Source organism: Cervus elaphus, chromosome 7 (genome assembly GCF_910594005.1).
Source record: "Cervus elaphus chromosome 7, mCerEla1.1, whole genome shotgun sequence".
NCBI classification, from domain to species: domain Eukaryota; kingdom Metazoa; phylum Chordata; class Mammalia; order Artiodactyla; family Cervidae; genus Cervus; species Cervus elaphus.
In genome coordinates this window covers 37,752,441-37,779,266 of record NC_057821.1, presented here as the reverse complement: position 1 = coordinate 37,779,266, position 26,826 = coordinate 37,752,441, and the positions used below count along the sequence as shown (strand labels likewise).

General features: G+C 38.6%; 1 protein-coding gene across 7 annotated transcripts in view; it reads left to right on the top strand.

The window, feature by feature from the left end:
* Positions 1-26,826, top strand: part of CDKAL1 (CDK5 regulatory subunit associated protein 1 like 1) — a 580,103-nt gene that overhangs the window by 146,242 nt on the left and 407,035 nt on the right. For all 7 annotated transcript variants that reach the window (XM_043908414.1, XM_043908415.1, XM_043908413.1 and 4 more), the window contains one exon: positions 14,770-14,866. In XM_043908414.1, coding sequence (XP_043764349.1) covers positions 14,770-14,866 — 97 coding nt within the window. The remainder of the gene's footprint in view (positions 1-14,769; positions 14,867-26,826) is intronic.

Below are 26,826 nucleotides of genomic sequence, written 5' to 3'. Positions count from 1 at the left end.
ATATAAGTTAAACAAGCAGGGTGACAATATACAGCCTTGACGTACTCCTTTTCCTGTTTGGAACTAGTCTGTTGTTCCATGTCCAGTTCTAACTGTTGCTTCTGACCTGCATATAGGTTTCTCAAGAGGCAGGCCAGGTGCTCTGGTATTTCCATCTCTTTCAGAATTTTCCTCAGGGAACTGACAGTCTTGTAGGGCAGAGATATCTATTGAAAGGCATAGTACTACCTAGATCAGTGCTAAAGATTGGAAATCATCTGCCTGAACAGTATTGATTATTTAAGACAATGACTTCTTCTGAATTAGCTAGTTTGACTAGAGTATGTTAAAAATGAGTTTTGTAATAGCACCCTAGGGACTTCTCTGGTGGTCCACTGCTAGGACTTGTGCTTCCAATGCAGGGGGCCTGGGTTCGATCCCTGTTTGCGGAACTAGATCCCACTTGCCACAGTGAAGACCCAATACAGCCAAATAAGTAAATAAATATTTTTAAAAATAGCACTGTAAAATGCTGATATTCTCTGTCTCTTCCCCTCTAATGCAACCTCTTGATCATGCAGGAGTTAGAGCTGCCTGAAGCCCAGTTAGGGCAGTTTCACTAAATCTCTTCTGTTGCCTCAGTCCTGTGCGTTGGGGATTCCATGACTGTGTAAAGTAGCCAAAGAGATGACAACTGCAGGTTTTCACCTTTCCCAGGGCAAAGTGTTTCCTGCTTGGCCAGTTTAAACAAAGCACGTTTCTGGTACTGCCACCAGAGCATCGGTTTTTCCATTAACGCCTCTTTGGAAAAGTTATTTTGAAAAGATGTAAAAAAAACTGAAACTTTCGTTTAGGAACCTTTTATAAGCTTTTACAACAGCTTTTTTTTCTTCTTTTTTAAAAATTTAAAAAAATTTTTTTATTAGTTGGAGGCTAATTACTTCACAACATTTCAGTGGGTTATGTCATACATTGACATGAATCAGCCATGGAGTTACATGTATTCCCCATCCCGATCCCCCCTCCCACCTCCCTCTCTACCCGCTTCCTCTGGGTCTTCCCAGTGCACCAGGCCCGAGCACTTGTCTCATGCATCCCACCTGGGCTGGTGATCTGTTTCACCGTAGATAGTATACATGCTGTTCTTTCGAAACATCCCACCCTCACCTTCTCCCACAGAGTTCAAAAATCTGTTCTGTACTTCTGTGTCTCTTTTTCTGTTTTGCATGTAGAGTTATCATTACCATCTTTCTAAATTACATATATATGTGTTAGTATACTGTAATGTTCTTTATCTTTCTGGCTTACTTCATTCTGTATAATGGGCTCCAGTTTCATCCATCTCATTAGAACTGATTCAAATGAATTCTTTGTAACAGCTGAGTAATATTCCATGGTGTATATGTACCACAGCTTCCTTATCCATTCTTCTGCTGATGGGCATCTAGGTTGCTTCCATGTCCTGGCTATTATAAACAGTGCTGCGATGAACATTGGGGTGCACGTGTCTCTTTCAGATCTGGTTTCCTCAGTGTGTATGCCCAGAAGTGGTATTGCTGGGTCATATGGCAGTTCTATTTCCAGGTTTTTAAGAAATCTCCACACTGTACAACAGCTTTTTATTCAGACTAAGCCAACTGTAAATTCTAATTTTGCCTGGGTCTCCCACCAGAAATCAGGTTGGGATCTAATTGTACTCTAGCTCAAATTGTACTCAGGTTGGAACTCTAAATACGGGTGAAAAAGACCAAGTATGTGTTTTCCTTCAGAACTTTTATCCCTGTAATATCATGTTTAGTTGGAACAAGAACTCTGAATTTTCTTCGTTCCTTCCTCAAAATATAGATTCCTATCGTAAATTAATTTTGGTCTCTCTTGGTGTATGCGATAATTAGAGTAAATTATAATTAAATGTGCAAATTGGATGGCAAATTGAATAAGTGTAACAGCTGATCAGGACACTTCCTTTCAATGTCATCTTATTAAGGTCCCCTATATACTGATATTTTTTGAGTTTTTTTTTTAACAACTTTTTCTTTTTCCTTTCTTTGTTCCTTTTCTCTGTTGAAGGATATTCTCAAGTGTTTGCTATGACTGGAGTATCAGTGTATTGATTGTAGGGAGGTGAACTAGTTACAGATTTGCTTTTCATTTTATGGAAATATTAAGTGCTATGCAAGTTCTAAATGCAGTTTTAAAAAATATTTTAAAAAGTCTGTTTGTAGTGAGCTATCATGTATACAGTGGTCTGATGTTCATTAGCTTCTTTCATCTTACTTTGCCTTGAAGTTATGTAAATTCACTAAACCTTAAACGTCATGATATAGGATTCCGGGGAACCTCTTTGTATGTACTCTCTTAGGTTTAGCAACTGGGGCATGTAAATTAAAGTGATAAAAGACAAACTAATCAGAAAAACAAAACAGACGTAATTATGTAAGTATGCAGGAGTTAGAATTTGGAGATTATTACCCTCTTAACAAAGTGGGTAAAGAATTGAGAAGAATTTAGGGTTTGGGGCTTATTGGGGAGGTATAAATTATGAGAAGGTAATTAGAAGATATACAATAAGAAAGGCTTTTTAGTAAAACTTATTATGCAGATAAGAGTCTGGTGATAAGAGCTGTCTCTGGAGTAGTTCTCTTCCTAGGACTAGAGAGGGAGAACCTTTACAAATGGAAATCTATGTAAAAAGCAGACTTTTTACAGATAAAAAAAGTCTATGTCCTGAGTCTGCTGTTTCTTAATTGCCTTCAGCCCAAAATAGTTCATATGGCATGTTTGGGGTTGGCATATTCCAACCCTTCAATGAGAAAGGGTCCTAGGTGACTGATAACATTACACTAGATTTTATGAGGCCTTATTTGTTGTTGTTTAGTCGCAAAGTCATGTCTGACTCTTTTGCAACTTCATGGATTCTTGCCTGCCAGGCTCCTCTGTCTATGGGATTTCCCAGGCAAGAATACTGGAGTAGGTTGCCATTTCCTTCTCCAGGAAATCTTCGCAATCCAGGGATCAAACTCACATCTCATGCATTGGCAGGTGGGCTCTTACCACTGAGCCATCACTTTTATTAACTGGTGGGTTCCTTGATTAAAAAGTTTGGTTGCTATTTGTCTGTAAACTTAATTGTATTTATTCAGGTTCTAACCTTGTGCTTAAAATATATTGCTTTTATATTTCTGTTCAGTTTGCATATTTCACACTTTTGTTTTGATCTTTTTAACTTCATGTGTATTCCTGGAGGCGCAAATTCCTTTTGGTATCTGGCAGACCTCTAAGCATATATTGTACAGATAACAGACACACAATATTTCATTAATGAATTTGTGAAAATAATTTAAAATGAAGCTTTTGATTGTTTCAAAATTACTCCAGAAATTTTTGTAGATTCATTGCATGGCAGTTAGAAATGGTGGTAGATTTGGATAGAAAAGTTAGAAGTATCTTGAAGTAATAGCTGACACACAGGAAAAAGAAGAATCAATGTATATGGCTTACTGAGATTGTTTATTATGGGGCCACCAACCTTATGAATCTTGTTACCCTCCCTGGTTAGGACATCATTATATCAAAGCAAAGAGTAGTGATGCATGACCACCAGTACTGTCTTTAATCTGATCTTGGGCAATCTATTTAATCTTTGTGGTCCTCTGTTTCCTTTCTTAAAAGTGAAATGACAGGGTTGGAAAGTTTTAGATGTATCTTACAGATGTGAAAGTCTATCTACAGTGATTACCTAAGGCAGTCAAATACAGGTTCAATTAGGTTCACAGTACCTTATGTAATAAGAAGTGTAGGCATGTCACGTATTTTGGAAATATTTCCTTGAAACGGTTACATATATTTTGCCTGGGATGTAGGCCAGTGTGTAGAGGATAAAACTTTGGGAGGTGAAAGAAGGCAAATGAGAATGACTAACTGGAAGCTATCTAGAGTTAGAGTTTAATAATACAAACATATGGACAAAAACAGGTATGTGGTGACTAAACAGGAAATTTTGAAGTAATAAACTTGGTTCCTTTGAGGAAGTAAAGCCGAAGCTACACGTCCACTTACAAGGGCTATTGTAGAAAATATTAACCATTTGAGTAAAATCTTGGCAACCTTCCTGTCCACTAGGAGGTCTGGGAATGTTGGGGACCATTTTGAGGTTACCTAACTAATCAATAACCTCAGATATGCAGATGACACCACCCTTATGGCAGAAAGTGAAGAGGAACTAAAAAGCCCCTTGATGAAAGTGAAAGAGGAGAGTGAAAAAGTTGGCTTAAAGGTCAACATTCAGAAAACTAAAATCATGGCATCTGGTCCCATCACTTCATAGGAAATAGATGGGTAAACAGTAGAAACAGTGTCAGACTTTATTTTTGGGGGCTCCAAAATCACTGCAGATGGTGATTGCAGCCATGAAATTAAAAGACGCTTACTCCTTGGAAGGAAAGTTATGACTGACCTAGACAGCATATTAAAAAGCAAAAACATTACTTTGCCACCAAAGGTCTGTCTAGTCAAGGCTATGGTTTTTCCAGTGGTCATGTATGGGTGTGAGAGTTGGACTGTGAAGAAAGCTGAGCGCCAAAGAATTGATGCTTTTGAACTGTGGTGTTAGAGAAGACTCTTGAGAGTCCCTTGGACTGCAAGGAGACCCAACCAATCCATCCTAAAGGAGATCAGTCCTAGGTGTTCATTGGAAGGACTGATGCTGAAGCTGAAACTCCAGTACTTTGGCCACCTGATGTGAAGAGTTGACTCATTGGAAAGGACCCTGATGCTGGGAGGGATTGGGGGCAGGAGGAGAAAGGGACGACAGAGGATGAGATGGCTGGATGGCATCACTGACTCGATGGACATGAGTTTGGGTAAACTCTGGGAGTTGTTGATGGACAGGGAGGCCTGGCGTGCTGCGATTCATGGGGTCGCAAGGAGTTGGACATGACTGAGCGACTGAACTGAACTGAACTGAAGTAAGTTAGGGATGTAGATAGAGAGGTATATGGCACATCCGTCCTCTTAGGTTGGTCTTTATTCCAAGGTGATGTCTCCAAGAAGTTGGTCAACCTGCCTTACTTCAGACATTGGAGAATTGTTCCCTTGCCCTGTGTGAGTGTCAGGCTTCTAAAAACAGTGTTATGAGTGTCCGCTTTATTTTTCTTAATTCCTTATCCAATAGAGGTGACTATTATTTACAATTTGGGATATTTTCTTTCAGAATCCCTAGTGGGATGCAGAGAGAAGCGTCTTCCCCTAAGCCTGAGGGATCATTCTCTCTCTCTGCCCTTGACTCCCCTTGGAGCTTGAGGTCGCTTAGGCCGCCCAGTGCCCTGTAGCCACGTTTCTTACCGTCTCCCCGGCGTGCACGCACCGCTCACCCATTTTCTGATTCGTGAGGGAGGCCCTTCCTCCTCCTCCTCCCCCCCAGACTTCCTGTCATTGGTCTCTTCCCCATCCCCCACCACTTTTACCCTATAGCTTTTTAAAAAAAACTTCTATTTTTATTTTTGCAGGTTCATATGTAGGGGACTTTCTGTAAGTCTCTACTTTCATGACAACAGACAATGACCCACCAAACCCCTGCATGTCACAGAAGAAATCCTAGTCCCTGATCCGTTATAAGAGCTCCTTCAGCCCTATCAACACTTGGCCTCGTCATAGGATTTCAGTTCAATACTAAAATTATCATTAAGTCCACTAATACTTTGACAGTATATGGATAATGATGAGACATCATCTGAGAAAGCCCCTGCCAAGGCCATCCTACGCCTGCTGTTCAAAAAGGACTTTGATCTGGACTCTTTTCAGAAGTCCTGTTTCTTTCTTTCTTATTTTCTTTTTCTTTTTTTTTTTTTAACACGTCTCACCCTCTCCTCCCCTCTCCCCATGTCCATAAGTCTATTCTCTCTGTCTGTTTCTCCGTTGCTTCTCTGTAAATCAATTCTTCAGTACCATTTTTCTATATTCTGTATATATGCATTAGAATACAATATTTATCTTTCTCTTTTTGACTTACTTCACTCTGTATAACAGGTTCTAGGTTTATCCACCTCATTAGAACTGATTCAAAGACATTCTTTTTTATGACTGAGTAGTATTACGTTGTGTATATATACCACAACTTCTTTATCCATTCATCTGTCGATGGACATCTAGGCTGCTTCCATGTTCTAGCTATTGTAAATAGTGCTGCAATGAACAATGGGATACATGTGTCTTGTTCAGTTTTGGTTTCCTCAGGGTGTATGCCTAGGAGTGGGATTGCTGGGTCATATGGTGCTTTTATTCCTAATTTTTTAAGGAATCTCCATACCATCTTCCTTAGTGGCTATGTCAATCTACATTCCCAACAGACTTTTTGATGATGGCCATTTTGACCGGTGTGAGATGATATCTCATTGTAGTTTTGATTTGCATTTCTCTAATAATGAGCAATGTGGAGCATCTTTTCATGTGTTTGTTAGCCCTCTGTATGTCTTCTTTGGAGAAATGTCTGTTTAGGTCTTTTTCCCACTTTTTGATTGGGTTGTTTGTTTTTCTGGTATTGAGTTGTATGGGCTGCTTGTATTTTTTGGAAATTAATCTTTTGTCAGTTGTTTCATTTGCTATTATTTTCTCCCATTCTGAGGGTTGTCTTTTCACCTTGCTTATAGTTTCCTTTGCTGTGCAAAAACTTTTAAGTTTAATCAGGTCCCACTTGTTTACTTTTGTTTTTATTTCCATTACTCTAGGAGGTGAGTCATAGAGGATCTTGCTTTGATTTATGTCATCAAGTGTTCTGCCTATGTTTTCCTCTAAGAGTTTTATAGTTTCTGGTCTTACATTTAGGTCTTTAGTCCATTTTAAGTTTATCTTTGTGTATGGTGTTAGGACGTGTTCTAATTTCATCCTTGTCAATGTAGCTGTCCAGTTTTCCCAGCACCATTTATTGAAGAGGCTGTCTTTGCCCCATTGTATATTCTTGTCTCCTTTGTCAAAAATAAGGTACCCGTAGGTGCATGGGTTTACTTCGGGGTTTCTATCTTGTTCCATTGGTCTGCATTTCTGTCTTTGTGCCAGTACCAGTCTTGATGACTGTAGCTTCTTCCCAAACTTCCTGTCTTGGGTCTCTTCCCCATCCCCCATCACTTTTCCCCTGTAGCTTTTTTTAAAAAACTTTTTTATACTTCTCATTGTAATTCCCTTTCCTATAATGAACCAGCCTTCCTTACCCTGTTAACTTCTCCACAGTGGTCTATGTCCTTGTCAATTATACCTCAGTGACACTGGGAAGAAAAAAACGTCCATGCCCTATTCTCACGGTCTTTCTTAAAGTCACAGAATCCTTTGGTCAAACAAAATGTTTCATAGATTCTTGGTACGTAGAGCAGATGAAAGCACAGTAACAGACTGCAGGAGGAAGAGGAAGACTCTGGCTGTCAGAGAACCCACCTCTCCTTCATACCTGGATTCCCTTGGGTCTCTGTCCATGGGCACGTGCCGCTTCTCCCACAGAGATGTTCGTAGCTCTCCTTGCGACCTTGACATCTCTGTTCTCCCCTTTTATCCAAAAACCTGGGTTCTAAGGCCTGTTTCTTCCTCCTCTCATTAGATTGTAAACATCTTGAAGAGTAGAGATTATCCTCTTATTTTTTCATTTTCCTGTGTTTAGCATGTGGTGACTGGCTGGTGGTAGAATGGAAACATGAAATGCTGAATTAATGACTTTTCAGTAAGTAATAGTTCTTAGAGGTGAACCCAGGAACCTTGTATTGGCAATAAGCAGAGTAAAGGAAACCTGTTGAACCTGAAATTAAGTACAGATTGCCTGACTGGATTTATATGGCCAGTTCATCAGGGAATGGTAGCTTGTTATATCCAGACACACCTTGAAGACATGCCTGCTGTGTCAAGGGATTAACCACTGTGGTGATCGGCCTGCTTTGTTTGCCACTGTATAAAGTGTGGAGAAGCTTTAACCCCTCGGACTCCTCCGTTCTATGCAGTGAGGACCACTTGCCTTGCGGCAGCATTCTTGACTCTCGTGGATTGTCCAGTGTGCAGCCATGTTTTTAGCTTTGTTGGTTAAAATCACATTCAGTCTTGTGATCCTGAGATTATACTCCAGTTACTTTGGATTTGAATGTCTCCCGATACCCCCAGTTACATATTTGAATATATCTGGATTATTTTTTAGGTTGATAAATCCTATCAAGCCTGAAGAGTAACTTTATTTTCAACCTTTGGCAGCTCCTGGCCTAACTCTGCAAGTCCCAATAGCAGTCATGTCTGGAGACAGTGGCACTGTTGGCATAAACTTTCCTCTTTGACTGGTTGTTCCAAAACTTAGGAAGGACATTGTCGTTATTGACGCAGATCACAAACTTAGATCCTTAGTTGTTTTGTCTTAGATTATTTGCTGAGATATTTTTATGAGTTTCAGAGGGCTGTAGGCCTGCATGTAAATACTTAAAATAGCATCCTCTCACTTGAGTATTTGAATGGAGACAATACTCATGTGCAGAGTAGTTTAGGCTGCTTGCTTTGCATAGAAGCAGCTGGTTTTGACCCTTTTTCCAGTACTGCTGTGAATAAGAGTTTTTAGGAGTGTTATCAGTAGACATTTAGAAATAAAAAAAATCAGATGTACATTTAAGAATACTTTTTCATGAAAGAATTTTGATTGAAGGCTTAGATATTCTATGACTATTTTTATATAGATTAAGTGTCAATTTGCAGAAAGGATATAAGGAATAAGAGAAATGAACATGGAGAAGAAGCAACATTTCCTCCTTATCTGCTACTTTTAGAGAACTTTGCTTTTCTTGATAGATCCATGAATTTATTACTCTTCTATTAGTCTATGATTTTGTTCACGAGACTCAGGAAAACAAGAACTGTGAAGTATTAAATAGTGTTTCTACTTTGAAGATGTTCAACATAATTTAATCTTTGTCTTTCTGTGTTGTTTTAATCAAGAAACTTTGCTCCAATGTTTATTATACAGCCAAAACTCAAGTTTAAGTTATGTTCTGAAATGTGAGACTCAAGGACCCAGGAGATCCTGGGCACTCATCCCAGCTCCAGCACTAACCCCACAAAGTGTGGAACTCTGGGCCTTGACCATTGCATCTTCTTGAGTCTCATTTGTGAAATAATGATATTATGTCATCTTTATCTTCTGTTGTTGTTCGGTCACTAAGTCTTGTCTGACTTTTTGCTACCGCCATGGACTGCAGCACACCAGGCTTCCCTGTCCTTCACTATCTCCCAGAGTTTGCTCAAACTCATGTCCATTAAGTCAGTGATGCCATCCAACCATCTCATCCTCTGTCGCCCCCTTCTCCCCCTGCCCTCACGCTTTCCCAGCATCAGGGTCTTTTCCAACGAGTCAGCTCTTTGCTTCAGGGTCATCTCTTTGGTCTCCTGCATTGGTAGGAGGATTCTTTACCTTGCTGGGAAGCCCCTTATTTTCTATGATGCTATGAGTTTTAAGATTCTGTACGAATTGTCTTTTTATGCTTGGCAGAAAAGAAGAAAAGGTTTCTTTGTCTTCTGTATTATTCAGACTAATGCTTTAGACAAGGATATATCTCTATTTCAATTTAGAAATAGGCTTCAGAAATATGAACGATTATATTGAATTAACTTTTCAATTTTCATTTTAATTGACATTTCAAGGCTATCTAAAATTTATAGTATTTTAGAATTTCTTAAAGTATTATTCTTGTCAGCATTCATATTTTGAAGGATAAGGCTTTAAAAAATATGTCTGTGCTAGGTACATTTCTAAATAAAAGAAATTTTAGGCTTTATTTCAGGCTTATTAACCTGAACAAAATTCACTAAGCAAAAAGAACAGGATGTAAGAAAGGAATATTTAGAACAAGAACACTCTTTGAGAAATTGCATTAAAACTTTTGGTCACAGAGTGTAGCATCAATATTCCATAGCTGGGGTATGATTTTTGGCTTATAGTTCTGGTCTGCCCTAGCATTTTAAAGCCAAATTCAACAAAAAGCATGAAATAATATTTTAAATAAATTATTTAAGCATCTCTATTTTGAACTTTTCCTCCTAATTTTCTGATGTTCTGCTTACGCCCTAAAATCAGTCTTGGACTGTTGTTTCTTGACCTGGTCTAGTGTTGATAATGTCGGCAGAACACTTTCCCTGGGTTGTTGTATGTTGGCTGTACTGTTTTCAAAAGTACATAATGAAGACCTTGAGGAAGTGCATATAAATGCTAACCATGATTATTACTGCTGTTATAGAATTGTTGGTAGTGATTTTATCTTTTTTGTTTTTCACACTAATATTTTTTAGCCTATGGGAGTTTTATACATTGCTAAAGAACCTTACAGTTTTGTACTCCACATCTTTAGAGACTGTCACATCCATTATCACCAACCATCACTTTGGAATGCATTTCTAAAACCTACCCCTGATTTTATTCCCAGCCAGCCAGCCGAGTTGCATTTCCAGAGACTTGCTGGGCATTAGTGTCACCTCAGATCTGATTTGTCCTATTTGAATTTCCTTCTGTCCTTACTGGGGCTTCCCGGGTGGCTCAGATGGTAAAGAGTCTGCCTGCAGTGCAGGAGACCCAGGTTTGATCCCTAGATCAGGAAGATCCCCAGGAGAAGGAAATGGCAACCTACTGCAGTAGTCTTGCCTGGAACATCCCACTGACAGAGGAGCCTGGCGGGCTACAGTCAGAGTCCGACTGGGCTGAGCGACTAACACTTTCACTTTCTATCCTTATGACTCAGCTTCTGCTGATAGCTGGTGGCACCCTGTTCTTTTGTATTTTCTTAGAGGAGGGATTTGCAGTCTCTGGCCTTTGGGCCAAATCTCACCTGCTGCTTGTTGCTAATAAAGTTTTATTGAAACAAACACATCCATTTAAGTACCGCGTCTATCTACTTTTACTCTAAGATGACAGAGCTAAGCAGTTGCATCGGAAACCTGTGGTCACCAAAGCCTAAATTAATTCACTGAAAATGTTAATCCTTGCCTTAGTCTCAAAACCTTGGCACCACCTTTGATTCATCGTTAAGCTTTCCCAAGAGAACGCGTCTCCTTTTAACTTCTTTTCTTTTCTTTCTTTTTTGGATCCTCCCTGTGTGTTCAGGTCCTCATGTCCTTTTGCCTGGGGTATTCAATGCATTTCACCACCCCTTGGCTTCTTGTCCCCGTGCAGTTCATTTTGCACCTTGCCACCAGGGTCCTTTACTGAGTTTGGCTCCACTTGGTGTCCACTCTGCCACCAAAACTTAAAAAATTTCCCCACTGCCCACTAAGTTGGAGCCTGCACAGCCTTTTTTTGTGAGGCTCCTTCCACAGTATAAGCCCTATTCATCTCCTTTACACAGAAACTTTCTCTGTAATGAAATGCTTTCCCCCAGCTTTCTCTCTTCTTGCCTTTGTCCATGCTGTAACAACTGCCTGAAGCTTTTTCTGCCTCCATTTCACCCTCTCCACTCCATGAGTGCATGCTCAGTTGTGTCTGACTCTTGGCGACCCTGTGGACTGTAGCCCACCAGGCTCCTCTGTCCCTGGGATTCTCCAGGCAGCAAGACTGCAGTGGGTTGCCGTTTCCTTCTCTAGGGGATCTTCCTGACCCAGGGATTGAACCGCTTCTCTTGCATCTCTTACATCGGCAGGCAGATTCTTTACCACTGTGCCACCTGGCAAGCCCTCTCCACTGTTTTCTTGCTTTAAAATCCTCTCAGATTTTTTCATAAAGTTTTTTTCTGTCTTTTCCTGTGTGCATATTCTTTTTCCCTCCACCATATGTTGCTTGTATATCTTTCTTTTGCTTAATGCTGTGATGTTGTTGTTCTTTTACTTCTTATCTGTTATAAACCAGAACCGTGTCAAGTACAAAGTGCGTGTCTTCCTCTTACTGTGGCCCCTTAAACACTCACTGTCATGACTTGTGTGGATACTCCTCAGTCGTGTCTGACTTTTTGCGACCCTATGGACTGTAGCCTGCCGGGCTCTTCTGTTCATGGAATTGTTTAGGCAAGATTACTGGAGTGGGTTGCCATTTTCTTCTCCATCATGTCTTAGATGTACTTAATAATTAAGTAATTGAATCACATTATTGGAAGCCAGCTTTTTTTTGGGGAGGGTTTAATTTTTGGTGACCAGTCAGACCCTTACACATTTGGCAGTGAATCTAGGTGCAGAGCTGAAATTTTTGAAGAAACCAGATATTATTCCATTGTATGTGTTATTAATGTAAAGAATTTTGTTACAATGGATTGATTTTTTTGTTCGTTTGTTTGATAATGTATTTCGCATTTACTACAAGAAAGCTATTTGTGTGCAATGATATGATTGGTACTGATTTTTTTTTTAAAAAAAGTAAAACTAAGTGGCAGAGCCAGGCGGTAATTCTCTTGGTTATGTTAATCAATTTACCACAGTCACATTTCCTTGATTATGTTAACAAGTTTTTTCATGATTCCAAGTGGAGAAGTTGTACCAGAATATTCTAAGAAGTTATGGAAGCGAAATGCTTAGAGGTGCTGATAAACTAGTATTTTGCCCTCTGCCTGTTCATTCACTTATCATTCTCTGCATGCTTCCCAGCAGGTTTTGGTGCTGGCTGCTGGTCTCACATAGCTGGCTCTGTTAATCCACTCCTTGCCCCGCCCCCACCTTTTTTTAGGCTTTCAGTTCTGAATCTGCATACTTGAGAAAGCTGACAGAAACAAGGGGAGCCAGGTATAGACTTTTCACTTCACAGTGCGTAGCCTAAACTTTCCGCGTCTGGAAACGGGGCTGCTGATTCCCTTAGCTTTCTTAGTTGGTTTCAGAGCCCTGCGCATTGCCTGGAGCAGACAGTCAGAAGCACATTTGGGTGTTTAAATCACCGTACCCGAGCAACCTGTGGAAAATAATATACAGAGTATCACAGGTCCAAAACCCACATACTTGAAAAAGAATTGAAGATTTAAAATTTTAATGTAAAATAAGCAAAGAATATGGATAATTTCCAGGAAGAGTTGTTAGCTCTGCTTGGTTTACCACTGTCTTCTAGCAAAGCACCAGGGTTTGCTGAATGCACGCATACCTAAACAAATGACTGACACCCTAACTCTCACCCACATCAAATATGTACCAGCTTCCTCCTAAGTAAAGAAATGCCTAATACAATAACCAGACATATATACCTTTGAACCAGCATTTCCACTTCTTAGAATTTATGTTAGGGAAATAGACAACTTGGCATAGCTGCCGCACCTAGGTGTTTATAATCCAGGAATACTTTCTCAAATATTCAAAGATTATCTATCTATCCATCCACATGTGTTTGTGCACGTATATGTGTGCACATATCTATATGCATGTTTATTGTAAGATAATTTGTAATAGTGAAAAATTGGAAATACCCTAAATGCCTATCAGAACAAGGTTAGTTAAGCTATAGTATACCTACATTGTTATGTTTTAAAAGGATGAGATTCCACTCCTGGGTGTATATCCAGGATATGTAAATACTAATTCAAAAAAAATACATGCATCCCCAATGTTCTTAGCAGCATTATTTACAATTGTGAAGATTAGGAAGCAACCTAAGTGTCCATCAACAGATAAATGGATAGAGGAGATGTGGTATATATTCACTATATACACAATGGAATTTTATTCAGCCATAAAAAAGAACAGAATTGTGCCATTTGCAACAACAGGAGTGGATTTGGAGGGCATTGTGCTTGATGAAGTAAGACAGAGGAAGACAGGTACTTTATGATACCACTTGTATGGGGAATCTAAAATATAAAAAAGCTAGTGAATTTAACAAAAAATAATAGGCTCACAGTGAAAACAAACTAGTGGTTACCAGTGGGAAGAAGGAATATCAGGGTAAGGGATCAAGAGATACAAACTTAAGTATAAAATAAGTAAGTTATGAAGATATATTATACAACATGGGAAATATAGCCAATATTTTATAATAACTATAAGTGGAGTATAACCTTTAAAAACTGAATCACTGTGTTGTGCACCTGTAACATATAATATTGTACTGTACTATCAACTGTATTATCAAATGTACTTCTATTAAAAAAAAGTAGAATACAAAAAAAGGGATGAGGCTAATCTTTAGGTAAAGACATAAATGATAAACAAGGTGTATTGAATGGAAGTTGTAAAATAAAGTATTGAAATATTGTTTCATCTTTGTGTATTTATAGTGAACACAGGTGTATTTACACATCATACCTTCATTGAGAGGCATTGTCTAGACATAAGCATAAATAATCTGTAACTTGTAGACATCTCTGAGGAACAGAAGTGAGAAGCTGTGTGAATTCTCCAAAGAGAGGCGGATATTATACCTTTTGTTTCTTTTCTGTTCAACTTTTTAAATGTATATTTTACTTTTATACTAGACAAAAAGACTAGGAAATCATATAGTATGTTTTAGGAATATTTTCATTAATATTTAAAATAAATATAACTTATTTGAATGGCTAATGTCTGTCTGGAAAATGTGGCTTTCAAGAATGATTTATATCCTTGAGAATTCCACATAAGTAAAATTTTTTTGTTTTAGAATGAGGTGGTAATGAATGATCTCACCAGATTGAACTGCCATGGTGTCCTTTACAGTGTGATAAATAGGCGCCTAGTTCAGAAGTCATATGATAAACTATACTTTCTTGAAGCAGCTGTAAGAAAATCCTGTTTTGTGCTAGATGGGCTTGTTGAGTTCTAGGGAACTTATGTGCACTAACATCAGTGTCCCAGGGTACACTTGTGAGGAAAAGAATTAACACTGTTTTCTCTTCTATCTTTTAGAAAAGCTCAAGAGGAGAACAAGAAAATAGTGCTTGCTGGTTGTGTTCCTCAAGCCCAGCCTCGTCAGGATTACCTCAAAGGGCTGAGCATCATCGGGGTAAGCTCGCGCCTGAGGGGAATATAGTCCCACACTGTTAAAACTTGTCGTGGCCCCTTATTTTCTGTTTCCAGGTTATTTACAAGTTTGGTTACACTCCTCGCTGTCCTTCACACACTTTCCCTATTGCTGTGAAAATTTTGTCATGTCTTTGTAACATTGAACCTAACATGGAAACAGGTTCTAGGTTCTCTCATTAAAAAAAAAAACAAAAAAAAACCCAACACAATAAAAAGCCATGGTATGGAATTTAACTTCGTTAATTATAACCTGGTCTATGTCTGCCTGTCTAGCACTGTCTCTTGCTGTTTCATAGTAAACAGATGCCTCTTGCGGAATGTCCCACTTCCGTCATAGTTGTCCCCCGAATCTTGGCTTCACCGTTGCGCTGTCTCAGTCTGTGCTGACCGCTCTGTACCAGCCTCGACAATCCTGTCTCTTGGTTTCCCTTACTTATTATGCAGTTACCTTTCATTTACTCTCTCAGCATTTCACAGAGTCGTAAGTTTGGAGTTAACTTGTATGATGTTTTGAATACAGCCCACCTCTCTTTGAATTATTAGCTCCACGCCAGCAGCTTTTCTGTCTTTTTTTTTTTTTAACTCTGACCGTGTTTCTCCAGCCTTTCCCACGGTGCCAGAGATACAGTAGGCAGTCTTTCAGTCAGCATTTGGTGACTGAGTGAAAGAAGTTTTCCCGTTGTACTTTGATGGTTGGTGTGCTGCTCTCCCTGTTGGGCAGTAAGCTCTCTAAAGTCGGGAGACGACGACCTACTATCTCTGTGGCCATCACTATTCACACATGCCCAGAGGTAGTGAGCATTCGGATGGTATTTGTTGACCAAATGTTGGGGCTTCATCCTTTCCACCATTCTACTACAGCTGTACTCACTGTACTCAGTGATGATCTTCTTTTAAAGAGGTTTCATAGTTTAAAAAATATATAAAAATATTACATGCTGATAGAAAAGACTATGTATAAAATCGCCATCTGGATTGAGACTCATTGGATTTTTTTTTTTCCTTTGATGTACTGTTGATAGGTTCTTATACTGTATTCTCAGTGTAATGAACTTGTTTTCTACTGCGAAGTTCTTGCCCCACTGGCAAATTTAATAATCTTTGAACAAACATTCTCCTGTTAAACAAACAGAACCTGAATGTTTGGGAACTTTAGTTTGTTTTTACCACTTGTCTGTTTACGTTTTGATTTCTCTTGGTTTAAGGAATGAACTGAATATGGACTCCTGAGCTATCTTTTCATGTCAAACTAGCTTTCTCCATAAACATGATCCTGCTGTGTTAGGGAAATAGAAAACTAGTCAGAATGCTGTTTTAGAGGCAAAGTGTGGTAAAAGCTTGGAATTCATTTTTGAGTTTATCTCAAGGAACTAACTTCCCAGAATAGTAGAATTTCTGCAGTATGGCAGAAGCCTCATCCCTGTTTGCATTATAGGAACATTCCCCAGAACTCTACTATGTGTTATGAAGAGTTCAGTGTATGTGAGGATCTTGGAGAGATTCTCAAGATGTTGTAAGAGAGGATGCCAGTGCTGGTGATACGGGAGACAATTTTCAGAGATGATGTAACTCAAGGATGTGGCAGTAAAAATTTTTCCCCATTTAACCTAGCATGCTTTGTATTCTGTCTCCTTGTCTCATTTTATTACCTTTAAAATTCTTTAGATTTATTTAGTTTCTTTATAATTAGAGAAATAATATGTTTGAAAGAAGTGAATAGAAAGAAAGTTCATGGTCCTCTCACCCTAACACAATAGTTATAACTTTGCTTATTCTCTTCAGGGGCTTCCCTAATGGCTCAGACGGTAAAGAATATGCCTGCAATGTGGGAGACCTGGGTTCAGTCTCTGGGTTGGGAAGATCCCCTGGAGAAGGGAATGACTACTCACTCTAGTATTCTTGCCTGGAGAATTCCATGGATAGAGGAACCTGGTGGGCTGCAGTCCATGGGGTTGCATAGAGTCAGACATGACTGAGCGACTAACACTTTTACTTTCATCCTCTTCAGACTTTTTTTAACCTCTGCATAGTTTACTTAATTGCAGTGTCAGAACTATTTTGTGTCCCTGTTTTTCTATGAGATTTTATCCCGTGAACTCTTTAACCATTTTAAGTCCTGTGTTAATATTCTACTGAAGGATATACCACAAGTTACTTAATTGTTCTTAATTGTTGGATATAACTAGTTTTCTAATTTTTAGGAAATATACATAATACAATAATGCTCATCAAGGGCTTTCTATCTTAAGATCAGCATATTGTGAAAAGTTTCCAAAAGTAGAATTGCTCTATCAATAACAACATTTCAGAGTTGTAATATAATTATATCTTCAGTAATACTACTAAAGTATAAGATTGTTCTCTGTCAACATCCTTTTACACAGCATTTGTATATTGTGGCAGCTATATGACATTTGTCATAACTGACTATGTGTAAAAACCGTGTCCAGGAGAATGGAAATCTTAAAAAAAAAAAAAAAAAAAACTGGAGAAGGAAACGAGTATCATTTATAATTGGCATTTGGAGAGATCCGTTTCTGAATAGGGCTTCCCTGATGGCTCAGTGGTAGAGAATCCGCCTACCAAGCAGGAGATGCTGGTTTGATCCCTGGGTGAGGAAGATTCCTGGAGAAGGAGATAGCAACCTACTCCATATTCTTGCCTGGAAAATCCCATGGACAGAGGAGCCTGGCAGGCTACAGTCCATGGGGCTGCAAAGAGTCAGATACAACTTAGCGACTAAAAACCAACAGCAGTAGTTGTTGAATAGAACAGAAACAGTAGTTTCTGAATTGAATTGTTGAACTGCTACAAAATAAAAAACCCTCTGAAATATTGTGAGTTATAGTCAAGTAAAGAAACAAATTATATTGGTTTACCAATTCTGAAGTGTAAAACAATATGAAGATGTTTAAATTCAGTGATTTGGGAAACTATTTTTAGGAGGATATTTAGAGTTGTGTTAAACAGTTGATTTACAGACTGTGTGAAAACTGTCATTCCTGCTCAGTATTTCCCTCACAGTGTTTCTGTGATGGAGGCATTGATAGAGACGGAAGGAAGACCAGCTGCAACTATGTCCTGTGCTTCCACCTCCTGCTAAGATTTATCTTTGTTGCCCCACAATCCAGGGAGGGTGGTCTGCTCTGTTGACCAAATGATTGAAATAAAAAAGCTTTAGATCGTGAGCAAGGTACTTATGACAACCCCGGGGTTAAAAAGACATTCTGTCCCATGTTTGCAAGTGCTCCTGGAGTAAGCATTTAAGAGGATGTTTACTAAGGAGGGATGATATTTGTTACCGTTGGGACGTGCTAATTTCCACCCATAGCCTTTAGAAATGGGGCTTTTACATCAGCAGACGAATGGATAAGGAAGCTATGGTACATATACACAATGGAATATTACTCAGCCATTAAAAAGAATTCATTTGAATCAGTTCTAATGAGATGGATGAAACTGGAGCCCATTAAACAGAGTGAAGTAAGCCAGAAAGATAAACACCAATACAGTATACTAACACATATACATGGAATTTAAAAAGATGGTAATTATAACCCTATATGCAAAACAGAAAAAGAGACACAGATGTAGAGAACAGACTTTTGGACTCTGTGGGAGAAGACGAGGGTGGGATGTTTTGAGAGAATAGCATTGAAACAAGTATACTATCAAGGGTGAAACAGATCACCAGCCCAGGTTGGATGCCTGAGACAAGTGCTCAGGGCTGGTGCACTGGGAAGACCCAGAGGGATGGGATGGAGAGGGAGGTGGGAGGGGGATCAGGATGGGGAACACATGTAAATCCATGGCTGATTCTTGTCAGTGTATGGCAAAAACCACTACAATAAAAAAAATAAATAAATAAACATTTATTTTTAATTGCAAAAAAAAAAGAAATGTGGCATTTAATTTGTTTCCATAATCAGAGATGGCAATGTGGTGGGGGCACATAGTAATTGGTGATTTGACGCCTGCGCTTTATAATACCATGTCTTGCATGCCCTCTGAATCCAGTTGTGATTAATATTATCTGTGTGGGATAGAGAAAGAGGACAGAATATCAAAACCAGAGGTAATACCTATCAACCTCTGGGTCCAGAAGTACTGGCTTCAGTGGCAGTAATCTTTAGACTTCTGCCATCCTGGTTTTTTCCTTGTAGTAGGAAAAGAGAAAGGACAGATTTGAAAACATATGTGTGTTGGATAAAAAGATCTTTTTTAACCAAAACTCTTTCCCTAATGTGATTAAATGAAGTTTATATGTAGAATATAAATTTATAATAAATTTATAGGTAATCAGTGAAGAATCAAGATCTTTTCCATTTTTAAGGGCTCTTGAAACATTTTACCTTACCATGAAAACTGTTACTTCTCTTTTGACAAATACTTATAGTTAACTATTCACCTTGCAATTAGTTTTCATGCAATGCCACCATTTTTTTTTTTAATCCCTGCTCTTAATTGTTTACATTGGTTACTCTGTGCCTAGCTGTAGGTAGTTCCAAGACTGTGTGACTGCTCTATTGAATGCTATTTTTCTTCTCTTTGTTCATTTTTTGGCATGAAAGTTGCTTTTAAATTAGTCAGCCAGAAAGGATGTTCTCTTTTAAAGTTTGGTAGCAGGAAAGAATAGCAGACATCAGAGCTCTGAAATAGACTTTAAATCCCAGGGTTGCCACATCATTCTTTCTTCTATTCAGCTAGTACTTACCAAGTACCTACTGAGTGCTAGCTACTGTTCCAGGTGCAAGGGATGCAGTGGTTTATAAAATCAACAGAGATCCTTGTCCCCACAGAGCTTACATTCCAGTTCTTGGGGAGAGAAATCTGGTTTGAGCCCAGAACATCTTCAGCCTCCTGGAGGATTTGGTGGGATGGGTGCCCAGGCAACAGGGAGATTGATGAGGTGGGAATTTCTTTGTAGGGGTCAGATGCAAACACACATTGTGTCCATCAGCTGAGAGTTCTGTTAGAAAAGACAGCTGAAATAGTATTTATTTACTTGAGCTCTTCCTGAGGTGGTGTTATTCCTCAATTCTTAGAGCAGTCATTATTGACAGGCATGATGTTTATTAAGCAGGTTGGTTTTTATTCTGTTACGAGAAAGCGGGCTTACAGAACTATACATTTTGTGTAGTTTTTTGTGCTCGTAGACAAAGACTTGCATCTGAACTTGGCTAGGTATTGGCTCATTAGCCTTGTCTTTGTATAACATCTCTAGAAATACTAAATAACTCAATTAATAAAACAGGTTGTAACATTTTAAAACATGCAGTTCAAAATGGAATATACAGTTGGATGTTGAAAATTTGTTATAGAACTTCCTGATGTGCCAGCTGTGAGCCCTGCAGGCAGGTGCATATTTTCTTTGGAGAAATGAACAAAAATGTGCTTTAACACAGGTGTCCACTTATCTCAGGGACTATTACCAGGTTGATTTGCAGTGGTTTAAACATTTTTTCAGGCAGGCTACTCTAATCCTGAAGAGCCAGACAGCATGATGATTGTTTCATATATGAATGCTAATTTTGAAAATTATGTGTGTAAATAAAGGAGCATTTGAAAGAGGATATGTTTTAGAATATTTCTATGATATACTGTATTCCAACAGGTGAATTCATGAAATGAAACAATGTCCCAGTAACAGTGGCATCGATATTGAGGGCAAAACTTGAGAAACTATTCTATTTTTTTCTACTTCATGTCATTTAATATTTCTTCTTGTCATACTCCTTCTTCTTCTTTTTTTAACCTTTAATTATCAAAATGACAGCATTGGAACAGAATGACATGTAGATTTAAAAGCCCGTTCATTTGTGTGCCTTCCTAGATCTATTGTCTTTACTTTTTTTGGGCCTCTGTGTATATGTGTACATATTTTTCACCTACTGAATTATGTAAGAGGAGGTCTAGCATATTACGATTCAGGCTCATGTCCCTGGCCCACTGCTTGTTAGCTGTGTGACCTTGTTCAAGTTACTCAACCTCTCTGTGCCTCAATTTCTTCATCTGTAGCATGGAGAATAATAATAGAACCTAACTCTGAATTTTCTAAGGGTTAAAGTATTTAATAAATGTACTGTGCTTAGCATGGTCCCTGGCACATCATTAGTGCTCTGTATTAGCTTTTTAAAATTATTTAATTCTCTTACTAGGAGGATTAACACTGAGTACAGCTATGTGCCTGGAATGAAGCTATTTGCTAGAGATACAGAGCTGAATAAAATTTGTTCCCTAAAGACAGTGAAATCTGAAGAAAGCCACAAGTAATCATGATAAATACACAAAAGGATACAGTCTGGTGGCCACACAAAGGTTAAAGTCATTCTTGACTTGAGTTTCAAAGGTTGAGTAGTGGTTTGATGAATGTAGGAAGGAGTGAGGGCTTTTGAGCAGAAGGCTCATATCTAAGGAAAGGCATGTGTGCTTAAGAGTACCGTGGAGGTAGAAGGAATATCAAGAAGTGTATCCTGATTTGAGTATAACTTGGAGCCACTAGCTTTAAGAGGTGTGGTTTGAAGTATTGCAGACTAGTGATAAATAGAGTGGAAAGAAGGAGTTCAATGTAGTGCTTAAGTCAGAATCAGCATGACTGGGTGAAAGATGGGGGTAGGAGTAAGATAGTATGAAAAGGTGTTACAAGCAGTATAATCTGGTGGCTATTTCTATATACCCTTTGTTCATTATTTTAAACTCTTCTTCTATGTTATTGGTACTAACTTTTCTCTTTTAAGTAAGATTTATTGAGATAGAATTAACGTGTAATGAAATCACCATTGAATTTTATGTGGAACATTTCCATTGCACTGGAAAGTTCTCTTATATCCTCCACCCCCCACCCTCAACAAATGTAAACAGGGTCCCTGGAAAACATATTTCGGATTTCTGTCCCTACAGTTTTGCCTTTTTCAGAATGTCACATAAATAAAATTATAAGCATACCTCAGAGATAGAATGGGTTTGATTCTAGACTACTCCAATAAGGCAAACATCACAATAAAGCAAGTCACGTGATTTTTTTTTTTTTTTTTGCTTTTCAAATGCATATAAATGTTATGTTTACACCATATTATAGTTCCTTGTAGCTCAGTTGGTAATGAATCTGCCTGCAATGCAGGAGACCTGGGTTTGATCCCTGGGTTGGGAAGATGCCCTGGAGAAGGAAATGGCAACCTGCTCCGGTATTCTTGCCTGGAGAATCCCATGGACAGAGTAACCTGGCAGGCTGCAGTCCATGGGGTTGCAAGAGTGGGACATGACTTAGTGACTAAACCACCACCACCATAGTCTCTTAAGTGTGCAATAGCACTGTATCTAAGAAATATATTCATACCTTAATTTTAAATGCTTTATTGCTAAAAATGCTGTGATCTGAGTCTTCAGTGAGTCATAATCTTTTAGGGAGTGGAGGTCTTAACCTCAGTGTTGATGGCTGCTGACTAATCAGGGTGGTGGTGGCTGAAGGTTGGGGTGGCTATGGCAATTTCTTAAAATAAGGCAGCAATGAAGTTTGCCTCATTGATTGATTCTCCTTTCCATGAATGATTTCTCTTTAGCCTGCAATGCTATTTGATAGCATTTTGCCTACAAGAAGAACTCTCAAAATTAGTCAGTTCTGTCAGATCCTGCTGCTGCTTTATCAGCTAAGTTTATGTAGTATTCTAAAGCCTTTTTTTTTTTTTGTCATTTCAGTAGTCAGTTAAGTTTTCTGTCTTACATGGGCACAGTTCATGGTGCCCAAAAATAGTTACAGGAGTGACATTAAAGGTCACTTATCTCAGATCACCATAACAAATATAATAGTGAAAAAGTTGAAAATATGGTGAGGATTACCTAAATGTGACACAGAGATAGAAAGTGAGCAAATGCTGGAGGAAAAATAGTGCCAAAGACGTTTTCAATACAGTTTCCATAAACCTTCAATTTAAAACCCTCAGTATTTGGAAAGTGTGATAGTACACGCTGTGCCTTTGTATATGTTACTTTGTGTTTTCACTTAGCATAATTCATTGTGTTCATACATGTTGTCCTCAATAGTTCTTTTACCTTTTATTGTATGGAGTTACTTCACTATATGGATGGACCACAGTTTGTCTATCCGTTCAGCTAGTTGATGGAAAAGTTGTGTTGTTTGCAGTTTGGGGCTCTGAAGAATAAAGCTGCCGTCAACATTTGTGCACAGTCTGTGTGTGTTTGCATTCTCTTGGGTGAATACCTTGGAATGATACTGGTTGGTCATGTAGTTAGCATTTGCTCAGCCTTTTAAAAATTGCCAAAGTGTTTTCCAAAACAGCTGTACTGTTTTGCATTTCTACCAGCAGTTCAGCTCCTTCACCTCCTGACCAGAGTTGGAACTGCCAGTTTAATTTTAGCAGTTGTAGCAGGAGATTGGTATTAATAGTGTCTCATTGTGGCTTTAATTTGCTTTTCTCTGTTGGCTAGTGATGCTGACCGTATTTTTTGTGATTATTTGCTATCCATATATCTTTAATAGAACATTCGAATTTTTTTTTTTTAATCACCTTCTCTTTTGGTGACCTTGAGTTAGGGAAGTGTTTCTTAGATAGGACACAGACACACAGACACACAGACACACACACACAGAGCACTGTTTTTTAGGACAGGAAGGAAAAGAAATGAATAAATCGGACTTTTCAAAGGTACTGTTAAGATGAAAAGATAAGCCACAAACTGGAGAAAATATTTCCAAAACATATATCTCCTAAAGGGTTTATATCCAGAATATATGAAGGACTCCTACAACTCAACAGCAGGGAATCAACCTTATTTTAACATGGGGGAAAATGTGTGTGTGTGTCTTTTAATCATTATTTTTTATTGCCTTTTAAAATATTGATATCGTGGAAGCTTGGAATTTGAGGGAGAAGGGAATGAGTGGGTAATATCTCCTGTGGTTTCAAAATTTAAAATTTATGTTTCCAGAATCTAGGAACAGGTCTGATAAAATATGTATATTTTTCTCTTTTAACCTCCCCCCACCCTTTTTTTTTTTTAAAGAATGGAAGGGATTTGTTCAACTCCTCAATCTGTTTGCAGTTTACCATCGTGAACACTTACAAGGTCCAGAAAGTCAGGGATTTTTTTGCTGTTATTTTACAGCTTTACATATTTTACATTATTTTCTGTACTTAGTGCCTGGCTCAGTATATATTTGTTGAGTGGATGTTTGTTAAATATCAAGTATGCATTTATGTTTTTCCGTATTGTTCTCAGTTTTGTCAGCAGCATTTATTTTTAAAATTTCTTTTCCTCCTTTGATGCTAACTCTTATCATGTTTGTTTCTTAATTAATGTATGAGTTTTGTATGTCCCTTAACAAATTACCATAAACATGGTTGCTTAAAATAACACTTTTATTATCTTATGCTTCTGGAGATGAGTTGGACTTGGGTTTTGCTGGGCTAAACACAAGGTGTTGATAGGCTTGCATTCTTTCCTGGAGTCTCTAGCTGGGGGTCTTCTTCCTTGGTCTCTCCAACTTTTAGCAGCACCACATTCCTTGACTTGTGGCCCCTTCTTCCATCATTACAGCCAGCAATGCTGTCTTTCTCTCTGCACCTTCCTCTAGCATTGCCTCGCATCTCCTGAGATGGGAAAGATTCTTTGCTTTTAAGGACTTCGCTTTTTAGGGACTAGATTGGGTCCCTTTGCCTAATCCAGGTTAATCTCATCATCTCAAGGTCTTTAATCATACCTGCAAAGTCCTTTTGCCTTGGAAGGTAACTTACTCTCCCTGCTATGGATCATGACTGGAACATGTTTGAGAGACCATTATTCTGCCTATTGCATGCAAATTATTTATTGATGATTTACATCCCTAATGTATATGTCTGTTTGAATTCTAATAGTACTGTTTTCTTCAACTTTAGTATTACTTTAAAAATAATTTTTTACTTTATAACATGTCCTATTATTTAACATGGCCATAATATTCTAATGTTCCAGGGAATGCTTCTTTATATAATTGAGTTTAGTGTGTTGATTAGCTGCTTAAGGTTTCTCCCTCTTGCCCCCAGAAAGTTTTATAGGTATTTTAATTGGATTTAAGAGGGAAAAGTTCCTGGTACCGATCCCCATTTTGCTGGCATCCATCTAGGCTGGCTTCATCTTTCACTTAGTAATTTTTATCTCTTACTCCGTGTTCGTCACTCACTGGTACCATTCAGGTAGAAAGTACGCTTTCAGTGGTGTGTGGAATGTGTTGTCACATAACTTTTGATGAAAGGGCAATTTCTACCACTGGGAAGAATTTTTCTCAATGAAGAGATGAAAGGAGATCATGTACTGGCAGATGAGAGAGTTGTTTTTTTTTTTTTTTAAAGTTAAACCACATGTAGCGTCAAATGCTCTTTTGTGTAATTCATGAGTAAACTTGTTCAGGGACTTGTGAATTCAAAAAATTTTACTCCAGTAGAGTTAACTAGTGACTACTCTGGACTTCCCCAAATTTAAGAGATTTGGAAATTGAGTTCTCTTCCAATAGCATTTATAGAGATAGGGACTTTCCTTAACAGCTTAAAGAAAAATTTTTTTAAAGAGAAAAATTTTTGTTTTTAACCATAAAGTCAGTATTGAATTTTAACCTGTGCTGATTATTGGATCAAACTCCCATTATGGTAAGAGTGAAAAATCTGAATATACACTTAATGGAAAAGGCTTTTCATAGTATAGTTACTCACAGAAAAAGAAAAGCTTTTTTTTTTTTTTTCCTTTCAAAGGTTGATAGAATTTTTAGGTGGTTTTAAAGTTTTGGTCTGATATTGCTTAATTAGAATGAAATGGCAGATTGTCCTAGTTTATTTGTGTACAGGCAGGGTTAGGAGTGCTAATGAGAGAGAGTCTTTATGTTGATGTGTATCTATAGTGTATAACCTTTGTTACTCCTGAAAGGATCTGAAGTGTCTTGGGATAAAATCAAGAGATAGTGAAACCCCAGCCAGATTCATGCAGGTATAAAAAGACCCACACCAAGTAATAGAGAAATATGGATGAAGAGTAGTCTTTGCACATTTTCGATAGTATTAACCTGAGCGATGCTGTTGAGATTGTTCTGTTAATCCTTCAGTGACTTCTTCAGCAGGTAGAATAAAATCTGATCGGCACATCATGAGTTGCAAGGACTTCCATAGGCTCCCTCCTGTGATTATCTCACTTCATTACCTACCACGGCGCCCCTCCTTCGCCGTGTCTTCCGTCTCTCTTCCTCTGTGTCTGTGTGTGATCTTCCCCCTGGAGGTTCAGACTGGTGTTCCTGGCTTTTTGCTCAGGTCCCAGCATTAATAGTGCCTGTCCAGAAGTTGGCCTGGCCCGCTGTAAAAAACTGCCCTCTCCTCCTCCAGTCACTCCCACATTTTGCTTTCTTCATAGGGTCTGCATGATAGGAAATGAACGTGTTGTGTTGTTTAGCTGTTTATCTCCCCCAACCAGAAGCAAGGACTTGGTGTTTTTCGCCATTAGTTCCTGGGTTCCTAGAACAGTCATTGTGCTTGGTTGGTGCTTAATAGATACGTGTTGAATGAACACATGCACAGCAGAGGTGATTTGCGGATGAGCATTTGGGGGGATAGTTGTTGCCCGGGTTCACTTGAAAGTCCAAGTTCAGTTGTGAACTGATTTAGTATTTAGTAATGACGTCTGCATATAAAGGAAAAGGGAAATTCGAGAAACCTGCCCCCCTCGGTGCCGTTTCTAGATAAGATTTACTAAGACTCAGTTCAGTTCAGTCGCTCAGTTGTGTCTGATTCTGTGACCCTGTGGACTGCAGCACGCCAGGCTTCCCTGTCCATCACCCACTCCCGGAGCTTGCTCAAACTCATGTCTATTGAGTTGGTGATGCCATCCAACCATCTCATCCTCTGTCATCCCCTTCTTCTCCTGCCTTCAATCTTTCCCAGCATCAGGGTCTTTTCAAGACTA